At 40.8% G+C, this 22,498-nt stretch overlaps 1 protein-coding gene across 1 annotated transcript in view; it reads right to left on the bottom strand.

Annotated features, from left to right (window-relative positions):
- DIAPH3 (diaphanous related formin 3) overlaps positions 1-22,498 on the bottom strand; it is a 277,885-nt gene that overhangs the window by 147,429 nt on the left and 107,958 nt on the right. Inside the window, exons 17-20 of the mRNA XM_054163054.1 lie at positions 16,990-17,022; positions 13,818-13,913; positions 12,144-12,238; positions 6,188-6,289 (exon numbers count right to left, since the gene is read on the bottom strand). Of these exons, the coding sequence (XP_054019029.1) occupies positions 6,188-6,289; positions 12,144-12,238; positions 13,818-13,913; positions 16,990-17,022 (326 nt within the window). The remainder of the gene's footprint in view (positions 1-6,187; positions 6,290-12,143; positions 12,239-13,817; positions 13,914-16,989; positions 17,023-22,498) is intronic.

Raw genomic sequence — 22,498 nt, 5'->3', positions numbered from 1 at the left:
GAGAGGCCTTGAGCACAAGCCCTATGAGGAGAGGCTGAGGGAGCTGGGATTGTTTAGCCTGGAGAAGAGAAGGATCAGAGGTGACCTCATTGCCCTCTACAACTACCTGAAAGGTGGTTGTAGACAGGAGGGAGTTGGTCTCTTCTCCCAGGCAACCAGCACCAGAACAAGGGGACACAGTCTCAAGCTGTGCCAGGGGAGGTTTGGACTCAAAGTGAGGAGAAAATTCTTCACTGAGCGAGTCGTTCATCATTGGAATGTGCTGCCCAGGGAGGTGGTGGAGTCACTGTCCCTGGAGGTGTTCATGAGGAGATTGGACGTGGCGCTTGGTGCCATGGTCTAGTCATGAGGTCTGTGGAGACAGGTTGGACTCGATGATCCTTGGGCTCTCTTCCAACCTTAGTTATACTGTGATACTGTAACTACACCCAAAATTGAAGGGGGGGGGAACAAAGCCAAAAAACCGACCTGTACAGCAGTATTTTTTTTTTTCTCAGTAGAAAAGACCTACCTGGAAAATCACCATTGCTAAGCATTTTATGTTCTAAAGCAACATATACATTCAAGATCAGACATGGTGTGTCCCTGGGCAACCTAATGTAGTTGGAAGTGTCCCTGCTCTCTGCAGAGGGGTTAGACAAGATGACCTTCGAGGGTCCCTTCAAGCCAATGCAATCCGTGAATCTGCGAATGTAATTTACACTGCACATTGGAGAAAACAAAAAACCCCACACAACTGTAGCAACAAAAAAAGAACAAATAAACAAACACCCACAAAAAAAAGCTTTCTGCCAACAATAACCTTCCAAGATGATCAACTAGCAGAAGCCATGCTCACCTGAGATGGGTCTCATATTGCAAGTGTACTGTCATATGACTGCTCATTTCTAAACACTATGATAATGTTCATCACTAACAAGATTCATACAATGTATCACTCAGTATCAGTCATAATCAATGAAATTTCCAAGAAGGCATTTGTGAGAGACTAAATCTTGTCTCTCTTGATGTGACTGAACAAAGATAAAATCACCTTTGCTGCTTGCCCAGACAATAGCTGATGTGTATTGGGCAGACACCACTGGATAATTCCTTTCCCCTTCTCTCTCCCTATTCTCCCTCTCACTCTCTATTTTCTCTCTCTCCCCTTCTGATCCATCCACTTTATTTGTGTAATAAATAGTCTAGCTGTTGATATTTTGGCCTCATTTGTGCCTCTAATTTCATGACACAGGAATATTCAAAAGAACTGAGTCTCTTTCCCTCTCCGGACCGAGACATTAATAGCATTAAATTTAAATTATTTTAGAAGCAAGTTTTACTGTGCTGGGTAAATACAAGTACAAATCAAGAACTATAGTAAAACAAAATGCAATTGAATGCTTACATGTCAGCAAGCACAAGCACACTTCATCAACAATCTGAGCAACAAAATGCAGGCATTCAGAACAGCATCAACTTAGCAATTATGCTAAGTTAAAATGCTTAGTAAGACGAGTGGATGTCATATAGTTTTCCTGAACTATAGTTCATGGATGCACAGAAGTGAAAAGAAAAACAAACCCCTAAATCCATTGTTATAGGTGATAATATCTGTGTTCTGAAACATCAGCCTGAAGTAAGTGAAAGAAAGAATATACAAGAAAATGAAGTAGTTTATCTAAGGAAAACCTAAAGTCTGGAAGGGGAGATAAGGGTAATAAAGGATTTATTTTATACTTACTGCTGAATGAAAAGAAAACATAAAAGTGAAAAATAACTTTAAAAGTGAAGGATAATTACAAAACCCACAAAAGCAACCCATAGAGTTGGGTTACCAAAACCCAAAAAAGCACCACAGGCAACATTTATGAAGGGAGGTTGAACTGTTCAGAGTCATGCCTCAATGTCTTTAAGCCAGTAACAGAAGTTAATTAACTTCAGATGGAGTAAAATACACAATACTGTAACAGTCACAGCATGCCAGTATCTCAGTGTGTAGCTGTTTCTTTCAGCAAACCAAATCTTGACTTTGAATTGAAAGCCAGAAGGATAAAAGAAAGTTTCCCTTATTTTTTTTTTCATTTTCTTACCAGTAGTAATTTCCAGTTTATTCACCACACAGTCTCTTCCAACAGCTTAGTTCTTCCATTAATCACAAATTTAAAGCAAATTAACATGAAATCTCCAAATTCTCTGACATGCCATAACTACAAAACACTACCCGTGTGAAAGACAAACCTCAAACTCTTGTATTGGACAGGTTTGATTCTCCATATTTGAAAAGAACAGCAAAAAAGCAAGGCATAAAACAGCAATTTTAAAACATCAACTCAACAACAACAAAAAAACAACCCTAAACAAAAAAAAAACACTAAACAACTATATTGAGAGGCTCGGAGCAACCTGATCTAATGTGAGGTGTCCCTATCCATGGCAGCGGGGTGGAACTAGATCTTTGAGGTCTCTTCCTTCCTATATTATCATAGAATCAACCAGGCTGGAAGAGATCTCAAGATCATCAAGTCAACCGATCACCCACCCCTAACTAATCAACTAACCCATGGCACTAAGCACCTTATCCAGTCTTTTCTTAAACACCTCCAGGGACACTGACCCCACCACCTCCCTGGGCAAGCCTAACAATTCTATGATTCATATTTGTGCCAACAGCAGTTGCTAAAGAGCAGAAGTTCTTAGCTCACTCCCTAGCCAGAATAGAACAAAATATACAAGAAAGCCTAAAGAATACTGAAGAACTTGATAAAAAAGGAAATGCATAGGTTACCATATTCAAAGAGTGAAAAAGTGATTTATTTAAAACTTCCTCTCCTCCAAGAGAAATGAAGAATGTTTAATGTTAAAAACTGATTGTAGCTTGTTCTCTGAAGTCAACTCTACTAGATGCATAGAAGATGTGACACAAGAATAACTATCTCTAACAATGGGGTTCAGTTTTGTTTGTGGGTTTTTCACAGAAAAATAGGAAAAGCTCACACTTGCACTCTTTAGTGTGACTCTGTTTCTAACTTCAAAGAAGAAACTTCATCAGCTTTTGAGATGCAAGAACCCGTATTGTTTAATGAAAAAAAATTCAGAGTCATCTCAGTGCCTCAATTTTTTAAGACAAATTTATCAAATCTGTTGGGTCACATCCAGGAAAACTTGACCATCAGCCTGACAGTTCCATCTAAGTGAACAGATATGTCCTAAAGAAATAGCTAACAGTTTAAAATGTCTACCAATAATGTTCCATCTTGTCAATCAATACGAGTCAATCAATATCTTAAGGAAAGGTCCAAATGTATTTATATTTGAGTATTACCAGATTAAAGAAAAAAAAAACACAGTAAAAAGAGTAGAATAAAATGAATTATTGCTTAAGAGTTAAGAAAATTGTGAATTAGCTTGGAGAGATGCTTCAAAACATAGCCTCACAAAATAACATATAGGTAGTGCTGCAGGGGCAGTAATTACAGGATTAATGTCACTGAACTAAGGAACACAAATGTGTGTAAGAGGGTGATCAGACACTTTATTACTCATAACAATACCTTCAGCAGAAGAGAGTTAGACCATAGAATACTGCTGTTTTAAACCAAAATTTCCACCTGGGGAACCGATTCAAACATAGCAGAATCAGTATCACAGCCTCATGCCAATTCTCACATCCAAAAAGTGGTCAAGGTACATTTATCTACTCACCTGTTTCTTTCTAAAGCTCTGTAATATAAAGTAGCTTGAAAAGAAACCTAAAAGTTACTATTGTGAAATCTACCTTTGAGAAACTACTGCTATTTTCTTAATTGAATAAACAAACATTAGAATGAAACAAGTGAGAAGGAAAGAATTTCTGACTTTAGACCTTTTGTGTTCCTTGGAAGCAACAGAGGAGCTGAAAGCATTCGTTTCACATCCCATAAAACACCAAAATGTGTTTTGATTGGATTTTTGTTGTTGAGGGAGGACACTTCATTTAAAGGATCTCAGAGACTTTTTTGGTGACCTTTTGAGATAAATGGTTATAATCAAATAAAGTTGAGATAGGGGTGAATTATAAACAAATTCCTTCAATGTTTGATAAAACCTCAACAAGAAATAAAAAGGAAAAGGTTTCATTAACTTTTGCAACTGAGAAATCCAGAGCAAGAGAAATTGATAATTTGGTTTCAGTAACTGTATAAGAAAGTCTTGGGGAATAAATAAAAGCAGTGATGGGGGTTTTTTTGTGCTTCCAGAGTGTAGTTAGAAGACTCCTAAGAACCAGGAAACCAGCATTACAATATATGTACAGCAACTATTACTCTTGTTAAAGATGGTTTGAAAATGAACAGCAGCAACAGTTTTCAGCAAAAGCATCACCAGTTTTGTTTTATAACAGCCTGTACTCAAAGAAGACTGGCTGTGCCACATCTGCAACTGGCAGCAACTCAATGTAATTGTGTTTCCTATTCACATCAGCATTCCCCAGCTGATTCAGAACAGTGATTGCTGCTCTCATATCCCATACCTGTGCTCCATCTGTTCCAATATTTAAGTACAGATATTTGATATCCATACAGATAACTACCAACTATTACCAAGACATGACACTCGCTTTCCTAAAGCCCACAGACACAACTAAAAGAAGTATTTTCTCCCAGGGAAATTCTCCCAGAAAAAGCTAACAACCTTATTAGCTTGAAACACTGGGAGGGGACAAGAAAAATCATAGACTTATTTAGATATATGCACTGACAGAAAGAAAATAGCTTTATTTTGTGTTTGTCTGGATGAAATCATTAACAATTATGATTTATGCACTGTACAGAAATTATATCCAAAATATTTTTCCACAGAAAACAATCAACTGCCTGCACTGAACTAGCAATATTTTCCAGTCTTTGTTAATTCAACCTGGGAGATACTAGAAACATATGCTGGGATCAGAATGGCTGGAGAGCAGCCAGACAGAAAGGGACATAGGGGTATTGATTGACAGCCAGCTGAACATGAGCAGCAGTGTGCCCAGGTGGCCAAGAAGGCCAAGGGCATCCTGGCCTGCATCAGAAATAGTGTGGCCAGCAGGAGCAGGGAAGTCATTGTGCCCCTGCACTCAGCACTGGTTAGGACGCACTTTGCGTACTGTGTCCGGTTCTGGGCCCCTCAATTTAAGGACATTGAGACTCTTGAACGTGTCCAGTGAAGAGCAACAAGGCCTCGAGAACAAGCCCTACGAGGAAAGGCTAAGGGAGCAGGGATTGTCTAGCCTGGAGAAGAGAAGGCTCAGGGGAGACCTTATTGTTCTCTGCAACTACCTGAAGGGAGGTTGTAGACAGATGGGGATTAGTCTCTTCTCCCAGGCAACCAGCACTGGATCAAGAGGACACAGACTCAAACTGCACCAGCGGAAGTTTAGGCTTGACGTGAGGAGAAAGTTCTTCACAGAGAGAGTTGTTAGCCATCAAAATGTGCTGCCCAGGGAGATGGTGGAGTCACCCTCCCTGGAGGTGTTCAAAAAGGAACTGGACATGGCACTTGAAGCCATGGTTTAGTAGTCATAAGGTGTTGGGTGAGAGGTTGGACTTGATGATCTTTGAGGTCTCTTCCAACCTTATTTATTCTAAGATTCTAAGATACCACAGAATCATAGAATCAATAAGGTTGGAAAAGACCTCAGGGATCATCAGGTCCAACCTGTCACCCAAGACCTCAATATCCTCCTGCTAGGAATGGAAAAATTGACTACAAGCAGTATTGACAGAACATATATGGGAGTAAGGAGGCAGAATAATAATTACAGGATTTTCTTCTCATTTACGTGGAGAATAGTACAAGAAAAATCAGTGTAGGAATCTTCACTAAAAAGGTTAAGATTTATTAATCAGAAGTAAAGCCAAACTATTTTAGCTATGGAAATTCAAAAATAGCTCTGTACCTCCCAGTGAAACTTTGCCACAGAAAATACAACAGAATTTTTTGCCCTTTTTGCCCCTCCCCACCCCCAACCTAAATGACTTCAAAAGTAAAAGAATCACAAATCATTACAACAGTAATGCTCAAACAAGCAGGCTTTCCATATTCATAGATATATCCACTCAATGTCCAATTAAAAGGCAACATTTGTTCTCTTCTCCCAGCCTGGAACCTGGTATTTTTCTGCAATATTATATTAAAGCTGTATTTCAGGAAAGGACAAGAAAAGAAGCAATAACAAAGCAGAACTCACCACAACTCCAAACTGCTCTGGCTCAGACAAGTTATTATACTCATTCTTGAACTTGGACAATGCATTCAATTGTTCTTGTTCAGGAAGATGCTTTATTAAATTCTATCAAGAAAAATAAAATAGGCTTTAAAATGTCAGATTCTATGTTGCTTGTATTACCATAGCAAAATGGTATTGCACAATGCATAATTACCGTACATTCTGAAAACAACACTCCTGCCTTAAGACACTAGAATGTAAAGAGGAAACACACAAATTAATGTAACGGAGTGTGATGGGTTACACCCATCCTGAAAGCAGGGGGGGAGGGCTTGTGAGAGCTTTTCCTTCCATGGGGGGTTTTCACTGCAGCCATTAGTTCTTGTTTGGCTCCTGCCTTGCCTGGATGAGGACTGCTGCTGGCTTCCTGCTTCTCTGCCACATGGTCAGACCTGTTCCTCCTCCTCCCTGCTACATCCACGCCTCTCCAAAGGACTCCAAAAGACTGGTTTTGTATACTTATTTTCCCCATCCATCCTTGTTCCTTACCCTCGTGAACCCTTCCTGTCATATATATATATTGTTTAAAGAAAATTTTTGCCTCTCTGCTTCCAAACTAACTCCAAATTATTTCTTGGTAGATTTTAGCCTGGAGAAGAGGAGACTCAGGGGTGACCTTATTGCTGTCTACAACTACCTGAAGGGGGGTTGTAGACAGGCAGAGGTTGGTCTCTTCTCCCAGGCAACCAGTACCAGAACAAGAGGACACAGTCTCAGGCTGCACCAGGAGAGGTTTAGGCTGGATGTTAGGAGGAAGTTTTACACAGAGAGAGTGATTGCCCATTGGAATGGGCTGCCTGAGGAGGTGGTGGGGTCACCATCATTGGGAGGTATTCAGGAGGAGATTTGACAGGGTGCTTGGTTGCATGGTTTAGTTGGTTGGGTGGTGTTGGATGATAGGTTAGACACGATGATCTTGAAGGTGTCATTCAACCTGGTCTATTCTATTCTATTCTATTCTATTCTATTCTATTCTATTCTATTCTATTCTATTCGCTCCTTCCCTTTTCCTTTTTTCCTCTCAGTCGGGAAAGAGGAGGTGTAGGGAGCAGGGAAGGGATTCTCAGCCTTGGCCTCCATCTGAGCTCTTAAATCCCAGTTAAGGCTCAAACCACCACACAGAGAGTGTAAAAAGCAAATGATTCAATACCACTATTCTACCTTATTTTGCTGATTCTATAAACATTTCCATACTCTTATTTTAATTATCATTTTTAAAGACACTAATAGACTTTTTGACAACACTATGCAGACAGAACACTAAGAAGCAAATAAAACAAGAACTTCAGGTGTAATCTATCTAAAGGATGACAGGGATTATTAGTGTTAAATAAAAATTTTGAAATAGGTAACTTATTTTCTAGTATTTCAAAACAAAAGCTTAATCCAATTACAAACTACATAGCCTGACAACTTGGCAGAAGTAGGAATTCAGAGGTGGAACTCAGTTTCAGCTGAATTCAGAAATCCATATGGAGAACTTAGACACTGACGCAAGTGAGTGTCTTGCAAACAAAGGAAAGGCAATCCAAACACATTAATGTATGTGATCATCTTGAGAATCCTCAAACTCTTTGGGGCTTCCTGAACACTTCAAGGGGTATATTTATGTGTAGACAAACTTAAGCACCTGAATTCCACTAATTACAATCAGCTAGGCTGGCTAGAAATGGCTGTTCTGAGGCTCTGGAATTTGTGTCATTGCTTTACAAGAATGAACAAATGATCACAGTACCACAGTATCGCAATTATCACCAAGGTTGGAAGAGACCTCAAAGATCATTGAGTCCAACCTGTCACCACAGACCTCATGACTAGACCATGGCACCAAGACGCTTAAAATAATAATGTGAACTTGAATTTTATGGAGTTTGATTTGCACATGGTCAAGACTTGACTTTCACTGAAAATTTTTTACAGTAGTCATATTTTCCAAAGGTAATAATGGTATGGATAAATATTTTTGTTGTTAGAAAGATTACATTTATTACAGATGAAGATTACATTTACAACAGATGACGATGTCCTAATTAAATCAGTAACATATAGGGAAAAAAAAGAAAGGTAGAGAGCATAAAAAGACACACTTTAAAGTATAAATTAATAATGCACTTATTTCTTGATATACACCCATATAACCACTTCTAAATGTATGTAATCCCTTAATCTTTACTGAGATGCAAATATAATTGTCCGATGCTAAAATAAGTTTCACAGGGGAAAAAAACTTACAACAAATATTTCCCAAGAAAGTCAAGCACTATATGAATGCTTTCAATATTGAGCATGAGAAAAACAAACTACAAACAATATCTGAGGGAGCAGCTGATATCAGAGCAGCTGTACAGTGTTCAGATAAATTTGAGCTGCTAGAGATGGAACACATTTTCAATATCAGAGAATAAGCAGCAGAAATAATTTTGACTAAGTCTAAGAGAGAAAGGCCAAGTCAGGGATCACGCAAGAGCAAGAAAGAGCAGTCAGAAGCTCAAGAAAGTATGAGAGAAGAAGCAGAGACATATTTTACTACCTAACCATAAAAGGAGTAGGATTAAGTACAAGTTTCCAACTTCAGAAACTGCAACATTAGGATACACACTGAACAATATTGAAAGGGTCCTTCAAGAAAGTTAGGACGGGAGTTTTTACAAAGGCTTGTAGTGACAGGATGAGAGGGAATGGATTGAAGCTTGAGGAGAGCAGATTTAGACTAGACTTTAGGAATAAATTTGTTACAGTGAGAATGGTGAGACACAGGAAGAGGAGGCTGTAAATGACTCCTCCCTGGCGGTGAAGTACTATATCATCTAAGGTATTTTACAAATAAAAGTAGTCATACACTTGCAAACTTCTGTATGGTTTTGCTCTTCTCAAAACCACTGAATGCACAGAACTACATTTTCAAAGCACTGCCATAACCCGTACTTGTGAAGGTAGAAACCGAGACACATAGGTGAACAGTTACATCTGTTTAGTAACCTAAGCATACATGAAGGTGGATACCAAACTATTAAGGCACATGATTCTACCACTTCCAAAGGGATATGGATGTCTTAAGTGCCTTTTGAGTTTGAATTCAGCTGGTCCCTTTTCAAAGTTATTATTGGGATGTTTTACTCAGAAACAAGAAACTTTGAGGAAATCACTTGATATAAATTATTAAATCCATATTTGCAAAATAAATTTTGAGCTTAAGTTCTACTGAATTTTCCATTTGATTTAGGCCTGCAAGTGTTTAATCACTTTGCAATCTTGAATCATTTATATGCTTAAAAATACCCCAATATGTCATCCTCCAACAGTATATCATGTTCTACATATGACTGATATGACTGTCTTCCTACAGAATATTGCAAGCATTAACATTGCTGACTTTGACTAAGTCACAGCAGGTCCTAACACAATGTTTGCCTCTTCAACTCCTCTTAAATCAAATTGTTTCAACCCTTAAAAAGACTCAAGTGCTGTCAAAAATACTTTAGATCCAATTCTGATGTCAAGAACTATATTGAGAAGTGACTGGATACACTGACTTTCAACATACTCTACTGTTAATACTGATTAAAAGAGCTACATGGTTACAGAATCATAGAATTGTCAGGGTTGGAAGGGACCTCGAGGATCATCTAGTTTCAACCCCTGTGCCATGGGCAGGGGCACTTTCCACTAGATCAGGTTGCCCAGAGCCACATCCAGCCTGGCCTTAAAAACATCCAGGGATGCGGCTTTGTGTTAGTTTCAGGCTGTGCCTAGGAAAAATTTCCACACATCTTGAACAGAAAGCAGTAGAATGTAAACAAATCACAATTGGATGTGAAAAGGAAAATAATAAGTGCTAAATAATCCCAATGGACAGATCTCTACCATAAAGCTAGCTGTGGATACTAACTTTCTCACTTTTTGCTTCCTGCACTCTATCAGATACAAGCTCTGGGTTTGCTGACCTTGGCTGCGTTGCTTTGTTGTGGCTGAGTATTAACAAACAACTCTGCTCTTCTCTCTCCTTTACCATGTACAGGGGGGAAGGGAGAAGGGAGAGGGAAGCTATTAGTAGCCCCCTGGTTTGTCCAGGAGGATTCTTCTGCTATTTAAAAATTGTACATAAATGCAAATATTCCATATTTTGTACATATTCATTGCATTTCATGTCTAGATTGTAGTTTTGCTTGTAAATACAGCTTCGTTCGCTTCCACTGAGCTGGTATGGCTATTTTATGTTGGGGGGTGATTTCAACCCACCACAGGCTTCCACTACCTCTTCGGGCAACCTGTTCCAGTTTCTCACCAGCATCATGGTGAAGAACTTCTTTCTAACATCGAACCTCAATCTACCCTCCTCTAGCTTGGATGCATTCCCTCTATCCCTATCACTACCCAACATCCTAAAAAGTCCCTTAGCAGCTTTCTTTTAAGCCCTGCTCAGATACTGGAAGGCCACAATAAGGTCTCCTCAGAGCCTTCTCTTCTCCATATTGAACAACCCCAACTCTCTCAGCTTGTTATCAGTGCCAAAAAAGTATCTCCTATAACTGTTAATCATGTCTCTTGCATAGAGAATAAAGAGGGGCTAGGCTGTGTTAGCATTTTTAACAGCATTTTATCAGAAATGTAGGGTTTCTTACCCAGAGTATATGGCATTGAAATGAAAATAACAGTCCACAGATGAAAAAAAAAATGCTCAATGAAAGTAAAATTTTTCTTCTTACCTTACTGCAAGTGATGGAATACTTACCACATGCTCACAAAACAGTATGCCATTAATTAACTACCCATTAATGGTTTGATAATATTTTCCCCCAGATTCTAGCTGCAAAAAACTGTTTCATCATCTTTGAATAATACAGATAGAAATTATTAAGATGTCAGTTTTTCATAATTTCTCTATATATTATTTATTCAGTACATACAAGCTGCTTTGGGACATTGTTGAGGACCTAATTTTGTTAAATAGCTACAGAAAGCCAATCAGATCCTGGGCTGCATCAAGAGAAGTGTGGCCAGCAGGTCAAGGGAGGTGATTCTCCCCCTCTACTCAGCTCTGCTGAGACCCCACCTGGAGTACTGCATCTAGTTCTGGAGCTCCTGCTACAGGAAGGATCTCAACATACTGGAACATGTCCAAGGATGATCAGAGGGCTGGAGCACCTCTCCTGTGAGAACAGACTGAGGGACTTGGGGCTGTTCAGTCTGGAGAAGAGAAGGCTCCGCAATGACCTTATTGTGGCCTTCCAGTATCTGAAGGGGGCCTACAAGAAGGCTGGGGAGGGACTTCTCAGGATGTCAGGTAGTGATAGGACTAGGGGGAATGGAATGAAGCTGGACGTGGGGAGATTCAGGCTGGATGTGGGGAGATTCAGGCTGGATGTGAGGAGGAAGTTCTTCCCCATGACAGTGGTGAAGCCCTGGAATGGGTTGTCCAGGTAGGTGGTTGAGGCCCCATCCCTGGAGGTGTTTAAGACCAGGCTGGATGAGGCTCTGGCCAGCCTGATCTAGTGTGAGGTGTCCCTGCCCCTGGCAGGGGGGTTGGAACTAGATGATCATTGTGGTCCCTTCCAACCCTGACTGATTCTATGATTCTATTTATCCATCTAGTATTTAAGCAGAGCAGCATACTTATACAGATGAAACAGAGAAACAAATACAAGAAAAAAATAGTAACTAGGAAAGAAACAGACTATCATATGCTGTTTGAGTATGTACCAAAGAAAATATACACCCTCTGGGTGTAGACAATATGAATGCAGAAAACAGAGAACATAAATTCAGCTACTTCAACTAAAAAAAAACTAAATTCAAAAATAATTCCTGAAGTGATTTGATAGCCAAAAGTTTATGTTAAGAGGCTTTTTAGCCCAGGTCTCTCTTTAATGAGAAGCTTTCCCTGAAATACTTGGATGTAAGGTGTGATTTTCCTTACCTGAATCATGGATTCTGACAACTGTGTTTCATCTACTTCCAATATCATCGTTCTTATTTCCTCATAAGGCACTCGGAAAGACCCAAGGAAAATTGCTAAAAGAAAGATTCCACAAATAATTAAGAAAGCAAGGCAACCATCTTTTTTTCTACTTACAAAATACCAAACAATCCACAGTTCAACAAGCACTGCGAAGTGTTATAGATAAGAAATAACAATTTTAAATGTCACTATAATGACAGTTTTCCTACAATTCCAGTCTTCTCCATTCACTGGCACACTATTCATTATCCCAGAAAACCTCTATAAGCAGCCATTGACAAGCCTACTCTGCAGGTGTATCACTGCTCTCACAGTATTTTGTGCTGAGGTAACAATTACACTTTTTTCTTCAATGGTCTTGTCAGAGCTTTCTCTTAAAACAGCCTCATGAGAAACCAAAACCATACAAACAGTTAAAAAAGAAACGCTCCTTTAAAAACTGTTTATTCATTCACCATAATCCAGTCATTTACTATTTTATGTCTGCTAGCAGTTAGAAATCTGCTCCTTATGGCACTCCTCTCCATCAAAACTTTATTATTGCAAAATGCCAAGTACTGCCTTCTTTGCAGAAAGTACATGGGAAATGGTCAGACTCTGGCAGATATTATTGTCTTCTTTTTTTGTCAGGGTTGGGATGGGAGGCTAGTTGTACAGGCAATATTCCTCGATGAATACATTGAAAATATAGATAGCTAATTAGATGTATAGCTGCATGTTTGAACTTAGGTATACACAAATTAGACTAATCAGTCTCGAACAAAACTTTTATAGTTTGCCCAGGCAGCCAAGAGGGCCAATGGCATCCTGGCCTGCATCAGGAACAGTGTGGCCAACAGGGGCAGGGAGGTCATTCTGCCCCTGTACACCGCACTGGTTAGGCCACACTTTGAGTCCTGTGTCCAGTTCTGGCTCACTCAGTTTAGGAAGGGTGTTGACTTGCTGGAACATGTCCAGAGAAGGGCAACTAAGTCCATGAGGGGTTTGGAACACAAGCCCTATGAGGACAGACTGAGGGAGCTGGGATTGCTTAGCCTGGAGAGGAAGAGACTCAGGGGAGACTTTATTGCCCTCTACAACTACCTGAAGGGAGGCTGTAGACAGGCAGAGGTTGGTCTCTTCTCCCAGGCAACCAGCACCAGAAAAAGAGGACACAGTCTCAAGATGCACCAGGGGAGGTTTAGGCTGGATGTTAGGAAAAAGTTCTATACAGAGAGAGTGATTGCCTATTGGAATGGGCTGCCCAGGGAGGTGGTGGAGTCACCATCATGGGAGGTGCTCAGGAGAAGACTTGATAGGGTGCTTGGTGCCATGGTTTAGTTGATTAGATGGTGTTGGATGATGGGTTGGACGTGATGATCTTGAAGGTCTCTTCCAACCTGGTCTATTCTATTCTATTCTATTCTATTCTATTCTATTCTATTCTATTCTGTTCTGTTCTGTTCTATACTTTTAACTGTTTTGTGGGTCTTTTTAAACATGTTTCAGTTGTGACAACTCACACACTTGGACTTAACAACAATTTGCATATATTTTCACGTGCATTAAAGTGGTTACCAGGCAGTCAGACAAGAAGCACGTTTTAATGGAACATTCATATGTTAGTTTGTCATAAAACCACAATCTACTTACATAGATTCTGTGCAATCTTTGGGTCCAAAACTTTCAGTTCTTTGATACGTTTCTTAATGGATTTTCTCTCCTCAAAATCCTCCTCATCTTTTTTCACTGCCAAAGTAAACACAAACACACTCGTATACTCTTAGTCTTTAGAGGAAAAATGAATTAATTCAGTAAACATATTTGCTATCAAATGTGGTCAGTTCACAAAGAACATATCATGAAACATACAACCATAATATAAAACGAAACAAAACAAAGGTGTTGTATTTATTGCTCTTCAGTCAAATCTGTCAGCATCTTGGCCTTCTTGAACAAGATTTCATTTTTAAAATAATGATGTTAATGTTGATTTCACAAATGGTTTGAAGTCATGAAAGTGATATGTAAAACACCGTGCTCTATCAGTTAGCCTGGTCGGGTTAGCATTCTGAATTGGATTTAAACAATGACAAATCTTAAAGAAGATGCAGAGAAGGGCGAGGCTGGTGAGAGGCCTCAAGCACAAGCCCTGTGAGGAGAGGCTGAGGGAGCTGGGATTGTTTAGCCTGGAGAGGAGGCTCAGGGGAGACCTTATTGCTCTCTACAACTACCTGAAGGGTGGTTGTAGCCAGGAGGGGGTTGGTCTCTTCTCCCAGGCAACCAGCACCAGAACAAGAGGACACAGTCTCAAGCTGCACCAGGAGAAGTTTAGGTTCAAAGTGAGGAGAAAGTTCTTCACTGATAGAGTTGTTGGCCATTGGAATGGGCTGCCCAGGGAGGTAGAAAATATGTTGTAATAAAAGTATATGCCACTGACTTCAGAAGGAGATGGATATATACGAAAAGTCTTGTCAAGATGACATAGGGTTAAACTATCTACCTGACGGTCCATGACAAAATCAGATGTAACATAAATTATCAAGAGGATTTCCCTTACTTCTGCAAGTTTTAAGAGAGATCTCTCAAAGCTACGCTTCTCTTAAAAAATATTTTTCTAAGCACAATAAATTTTGCCTAGGATGAGGACCAGACTAAATGTCCTCTTGTGGTCTTTCAGTTTGTTGTGTAGGATACCACCAAAGAAATAAGAACTTAAGGACCTCAAACAGTCACTGAAGGAAATAGATTCTAGTCACTTCTGAGGTGGTGGAGAGATAAATTTGAATCATCTCCTAAATCACTTTAATAGTCTACACCTGCTAGGCAGCATGATGCTGCTCTTGAGGACATGCACAGTGCAGAGAAGAACCTGCTATTCTGAAAAATGAAATTACTGAGCTAGGATGTAAAGCAGTCCTTGAAGAAGGACTGTTATCTGGGGCCCTAGTAAATGAGTCACAAAGACATAATCCTCCTCTTCAGTCTCTCCTCACCCTACACACAAGAACCAGCAGGCCTTGAACTTTAGCAGAGATTTAACAGAAAGGTTAGCATTCTCCTGCCTCAGGGAAAACAACACCCTCTGCTTATTAGGTGTGTGAAAGCAAAAGCAGTAAGTTTTAACCGCCAGGCTGAGAACTCAATACCCTATTGTGCAAAAAGGAACAGAATGACATTTGAGCTGTTTGATACAAAGGGTTACCACAAAAGCTTCACTTTTGTCTGGTTATGCTTTAAGAAGAAGCCTTACTGAACACAGAAGGGTATGTCAGGGGCTACAGATCTCAAGATCATGCAACTGTTTTCCTTTGCAGTTACACATCTTAGAAGACATATCAAATATCTTATTAGCTACACACTGAACATAATCAATCTTAAAAGCATCGTTTTGAGTTGCCTGTCTTATCTGCAGATTTCACTAGAAGACCTGGACATCTCCATTACACAGGTTCCATGATATCTTCATGCCTTACTCTTCTGAATAATAATGAAAACATAATCATGCTTTATAGCTACCCTGGCATTTCAAAAATCACTGGTTTACAGGAAAGAAAATAATTTCCCTAATAGTCACCAAAAAAAAAAGTGAAATCATCTGAATTTGGTAATCTACTTAAACTTGCTCTCACAGCAAGGATGCTAATAGGGGGTCAGATGGGCGGAGTCCAATGGCATGGCATTCAACAAGTCCAAGTGCTGGGCGCTGCACTTTGGCCACGGCAACCCCACGAAGAGCTACAGGCTGGGGTCAGAGTGGCTGGAGAGCTCCCAAACAGAGAGGGACCTGGGGGTGCTGACTGACAGCCACCTAAACATGAGCCAGCAGTGTGCCCAGGTGGCCAAGAAGGCCAATGGTATCCTGGCCTGTATTAGGAATAGTGTGGCCAGCAGGAGCAGGGAAGTCATTGTACCCCTGTACTCTGCATTGGTTAGGCCACACCTTGAGTCCTGTGTCCAGTTCTGGGCCCCTCAGTTTAAGAAGGACATCGAGACACTTGAACGTGTCCAGGGAAGGGCAACAAGGCTGGGGAGAGGCCTTGAGCACAAGCCCTATGAGGAGAGGCTGAGGGAGCTGGGGTTGTTTAGCCTGGAGAAGAGGAGGCTCAGGGATGACCTCATTGCCCTCTACAACTACCTGAAAGGTGGTTGTAGCCAGGAAGGGGTTGGTCTCTTCTCTCAAGCAACCAGCTGCAGAACAAGGGGACACAGTCTCAAGCTGCGCCAGGGGAGGTTTAGGCTGGAGGTGATGAGAAAGTTCTTCACTGAGTGAGTCATTCGTCATTGGAATGGGCTGCCCAGGGAGGTGGTGGAGTCACCACCCCTGGAGGTGTTCAAGAGGGGATTGGACGTGGCACTTGATGCCATGGTCTAGTCATGAGGTCTGTGGTGACAGGTTGGACTCAATGATCCTTGAGGACTCTTCCAACCTTAGTGATACTGTGATACTGTGGGATGAAATATAAAAACCCAGGTATGTTTGCCTTTTCCAGCACCAGGAAACAATACTCATGCATTACAAGTTTTAGAACACAAATAAACAAACATACAAAAAAAATCTAAAACTCTAAAGAATCTGCAGTTAAACATGCACTATTTTAACTCTCAACTTTCAAGTCAAGAAACAGTACTGCAAATGAACTGGCTAATTCCCCCTGGAATTTTCACCCAGGAGGGATTATGCACAGCATTAAAGCAATGCTTAAGGCACTGCAACCCTTAGGAAGAATGTATAAACACAGAACACACTCAGTGAAGGAACTCATGCAATAATTATACGCAGAGTTATACGATTATGCAACAAACTAAATTACCACAAACTTACGTGATACTTCTTCAGGACAGTTCAGGTCACATCCTTACGTGGTTGGCAGCATTAAGAAGCACAGATATACATTACTTATCTGCCCTATTGAAAATCTTGCATTTTCCAATGAAAACCAATACCTCCTACTGCCTCAAGAAGATTTTACCTCGCTTGTTTATTGACATATAAGGGAAAGGGGGGGACCACAAAAACCCACAGGCACCCCAAAAAAAACCCCAACAAGCCAAAAACAAACAAACAAATCACCACCAATAAACACCCCAAAACAAAGACACAAATGGAGTTGGGACTGTTCAGTCTGGAAAAGAGAAAGCTCTCAGGAGACCTTATTGTGGCCTTCCAGTATCTTAAGGGGGCCTACAAGAAAATTGGGGAAGGACTTTTTAGGGTGTCAGGTAGTGATAGGACTAGGGGGAATGGAAAAAAGATAAAAAAGAAATGGGTAGATTCAGATTGGATGTTAGGAAGAAGTTCTTCACCATGAGGGTGGTGAGACATAGGAACAGGCTGCCCAGGGAAGTGGTAGAAGCCCCATCCCTGGAGGTTTGTAAGGCCCGTCTGGATGTGACTCTGAGTAAGCTGATCTAGTTTGAGGTGTCCCTGCCCATGGCAGGGGAGTTGGAACCAGATGATCCTTGAGGTCTCTTCCAACCCTAACAATTCTATGATTCTATTACCTCTTTCCAACAAGAAAAAGAGGGGGAAAAATAAAATATCTGAACCAGTGAAGTAAATCAGATTTTTATTTGGGGAGGGCACTGGAGCATGGAGTAAAGTAACAGAAGATAGAAAATGGGAAACATCTGTTTACACAGGATAAAGAGAAAGCGGCTCAGTGAAAGTGGGCAGCTGCTTCAGAAAGGAGATGACCACAGAGAAAAACGTAAGACACTGTGATGTTAATGAAAGAATAATCAAATCATGGGATCTCAAAATGCACAGACAGCTCTCACAGCTCCAGAAGTTGGACCATAAAATTCAACCACTTACTTTTTCAGTATCACATCATATATCAGGTATTATACAACCAAAAAGAAATGCTACATATCAAGAACCACACATCCCTTCCAATTGTGTCTGTATGGTACATTTATTGTGCTGAGGGGCATAACACAGGCCCCAGCATATAAACAGGGCAATTTTTAGGCAGTAGTACCTCATTTGATACCCCAAATGCTTTACCCTCTCAAGCTAAAAAATAAAGTGCTAGAGCACTTTGAAATAGAATTCATCTCCAACCTTTCAAAGTTCCTCTTATCTCCCCAATTCCACATCCTTATTGACATGACTCCAAAATTAACTCACGTGGTTGCCAGTGTGCAGATGGATACATACCTCAAAGGATTTCTAACTACTGGAAAGAGTGCTATTACTGTCTCCTTCAAACATTTGTCCATATACACATTCAACTCTAGTCAACTCCCTCCATCTGTGGCAATGACCTGACTGAAATTAGAGTCCTGAAGAGAGTGTTGACAGGACTGTTTTGCAAATATAGCATCACAGTTGGAAGCCTACACAACAGCATTTCATAAAAATGTGAACTGAATCCTAGATGGGTGTTCTACCTATCTCTGAAACAATTACATTCTTGGTCGGTGCCACTGAAATAACCTGCATTCATGAACTGCTATCTACACTTACATTTCTGCCACAGGTCTTGATGTAATTTGCTACCCGCGATCTCTGCGTAAGAAAAATCATGTCTCTGCATCTGATTGATAAAGCAAAAAACCCAATCTTCTGAAATACATCAACCTACTAACTAAAACCAAAATACCCTGGAAACACAGGCTTCAGAAGCAACATGCAGATCTGAATGTTTATTTTAAAGAGCCTGAATTCCTAGTTGAGATGCAACATGGAAACTGCATTACACAGAGATCTGCAGAACATTCAGTGGAGCTATTTTGTCACTAAATAACAGAGCATACAGAAAATTATACAAGACCTTGCACCTTTGCTGCCCTCTTATCTAAGGTAAGAGCCATCTTGCAGTCTGTTTTCCTGGAACGTGAAAGAACAACGCCGGTGTCATGGGCTCAAAGGATGTAGACATAACAAGTCTCATTACAAAAGTAGATGTCTATTTCATCTCTTTAGAAGTCTAACTCTTAGAATAGCTTGTGGCCTATATAGTAGGATATTGAGCTGAAAGATTTGAATTCCTTATCTCCAAAAAGTTATCTGGAATCAAATATTTAACACAACATGAGTTTGCAGCTAAACAACAAATGCTGCAGAAGTTCTTGGTTAGTCAAAGCAAAAATGTGGAATAATTACTATAAATCACAGAACTGTTGAGGTTAGAAGGATAGGATAGGATAGGATAGGATAGGATAGGATAGGATAGGATAGGATAGGATAGGATAGGATAGGATAGGATAGGATAGTCCAGGTTGGAAGAGACCTCCAAGATCATCTTGTCCAACCTATCACCCAACACCACCTAATCAACTAAACCATGCAACCAAGCACCCTATAAAGTCTCCTGCTAAACACCTCCAATGATGGTGACTCCACCACCTCCCAGGGCAGCCCATTCCAATGGGCAATCACTCTCTCTTTGTAGAATTTCTTCCTAACATCCAGTCTGAACCTCCCCTGGCGCAGCTTGAGACTGTGTCCCCTTGTTCTGGTGCTGGTTGCCTGGGAGAAGAGACCAGCCCCCACCTGGCTACAACCTCCCTTCAGGGAGTTGTAGGGAGCAAGAAGGTCTGCCTGGAGCCTCCTCTTCACCAGGCTAAGCAGCCCCAGCTCCCTCAGTCTCTCCTCATAGGGCTTGTGTTCCAAACCCCTCACCAACTTTGTTGCCCTTCTCTGGACATGTTCCAGCAAGTCAACATCCTTCCTAAACTGAGGAGCCCAGAACTGGATACAGTACTCAAGGTATGGCCTAACCAGTGCAGTCTACAGGGGCAGAATGACCTCCCTGCTCCTGCTGGCCACACTGTTCCTGATACAGGAATCTCTGAACATCATCGGGTCCAACCCCTCCTACTCAAGCAGAGCCACCTACAGCCAGGTGCTCTGAACGGTGTTCAGGAAACTTCTGAGTATCTCCACGGATAAAGTGTGAGTCTACAACCTGTGCCAGTGCATAGTTACTCTCACCAAAGAGAGCATTTTCTGATTTTCATGAGGAACTCCCATGCTTCTGTTTGTGCCTGTTGCCTCTTGTCCTGTTACTGGACACCACTGAAAAGTGCCTGGCTCCATCCTTCTCACACCTTTCCTTCAGCTATTTATATTAATTGAGTAGATCCTACTGAGCCCTTTCTTCTCCATGTTAAACAGACCCAGCTCTCTCAGCCGTTCCTCACAGGAGAGATGCTCCAGTTCCTTCACTCATCTTTGTGACCCTCTGCTGTACTTGACCCAGTATGCCCATGTCTTTTACTGGGGACCTTCAAAATGGACAGAGTACTCCAGGAGTGACCTCACCAGTGTTGAAATCAAAGGCCTGACAAGGAATACATGCCTCTTGGCTGACAAAACACAGGCCTTTAGGACACTTGGATTGTTTTAACAGCTCCACAACTACGGTCCCAAAACAGTACATGCAATGAAGCAAAGAAAAGTTTTGCCTCCAAAAAAAGGACACAAACAAGCCTATTTCCTAGACTGTGATGCTACACAGGTGCTGCCAGCTCCATCTGCATTTTCCATACTGAGTTGTAGAGCTCAGCAGCAAAGTTATTTATGACAATCTGCTTCAAAATATCAAAGAAATGAATTCCATCTGAATCATTCTGCAATATCATCAAAGACACACATTTGCCTTAAAAAAAAAAAAAAAGGAAACAATGAGGATACTGGGCACAGTCCACAGCAGTAGGAGGAATGCCTGAATGCTGAGAGACCAGGAAGCTCCTAAATATTCTTCTTTCCAAACACAGCAACCTAAGGTTGTATCTACACATTGGCCAAGAAGGCCAATGGCATCCTGGCCTGTATCAGGAACAGTGTGGCCAGTAGGAGCAGGGAGGTCATTCTGCTCCTGGACTCAGCACTGGTTAGGCCACACCTTGAGGACTGTGTCCAGTTCTGGGCCCCTCAGTTTAGGAAAGATGTTGACTTGCTGGAAGGTGTCCAGAGAAGGGCAACAAAGCTGGTGAGAGGCCTCGAGCACAAGCCCTGTGAGGAGAGGAGGAGGGAGCTGGGGTTATGTAGCCTGAAGAAGAGGAGGCTCCGGGCAGACCATCCTGCTCCCTGCAACTCCATGAAGGGAGATTGCAGCCAGGTGGGGGTTCGTCTCTTCTCCCAGGCAACCAGCACCAGAACAAGAGGACACAGTCTCAAGCTGTGCCAGGGGAGGTTTAGGCTGGATGTTAGAAAGAAGTTCTTCATAGAAAGAGTGATTGGCCATTGGAATGGGCTGCCTGGGGAGGTGGTAAAGCCACCATCACTGGAGGTGTTTAGGAAGAGACTGGATGGGGCACTTGGTGCTATGGTTTAGTTGATTAGGTGGTGTTGGATGATAGGTTGGACTCTATGATCTCAAAGGTCTTTTCCAACCTGGTCAATTCAATTCAATTCAATTCAATTCAATTCAATTCTATTCTATTCTATTCTATTCTATTCTAAACAAATGTTAGTTTCAGTGACTGTTTATCACCCCCAATAATCTAATCCAGCCCTTTTTTGGGGCACAGAACATGTTGCAGGTATCTCTATCTTGGTTTACATTTACATATATGTGAAACTTGAAAAATCAGTACAAAACTATGAAATATGGTAGGAATATAAATGTTTCACAGTTTTATCTGTCAGCTTTGAAACTAAAATGATTATAATCCATCTTAATGCAATGGAAACCTCCTAGAAAGTACAGATACTTGCTGTTCTTCATGTTAACTACAAGAGATATATGTAAAACCATAAAAGGTGCCAATGTATTCCAAATTCCTGCTCATTCAGGTCTCTGTTCGTTTTGACAATCTCTGTTCATTGATAACTCATCTCTTTGGAACTGAAGTTGCTGAAGTTCTAGTGTTTGTTTTCTGAGCAGTCTGTAACAGACTGTCACTTCTTACCTCCCTCAAACATGCCTAGTCGTGCACATATGCACTGTTGTTCCTGCACTGACAACGCTGCTGTTGAATTGGCACAATTCATGCATACATCATTGCAAATCAGTCATGCTTCAAGATAACTTAAACTCATGCATCATAACTCATTCAAAATAGAGGACTTTATCACAGAACTTCTCAAGGGTATATAATAACCAGCATCGCTGGTAATAGCAAAGATACAAATGTAATCAAGCATTTTATCTCTGACAACTTATTGCAAACTAATTCAGAAGAAGAAGATGCCTCTATAATCAGCTATTAAATACATCCACTGACTGCCTTTATAGATACTTTTGCACAAAGCTTCTCTATGAATCAGCCCATTTTTAAAATATTTTAATTTACCACAAAATATCTCTCCTATTAAACTTGTATAATTACATCGTCTGGCTGAGAAAACAGCTGAAGCAGATATAATGTGTATGAGAGCT

The sequence above is a fragment of the Dryobates pubescens genome, chromosome 7, assembly GCF_014839835.1.
Source record: "Dryobates pubescens isolate bDryPub1 chromosome 7, bDryPub1.pri, whole genome shotgun sequence".
Taxonomy (NCBI): Eukaryota; Metazoa; Chordata; class Aves; order Piciformes; family Picidae; genus Dryobates; species Dryobates pubescens.
The sequence above is the reverse complement of the archived record's forward strand: the minus strand, read 5'-3'. Positions and strand labels throughout refer to the sequence as shown.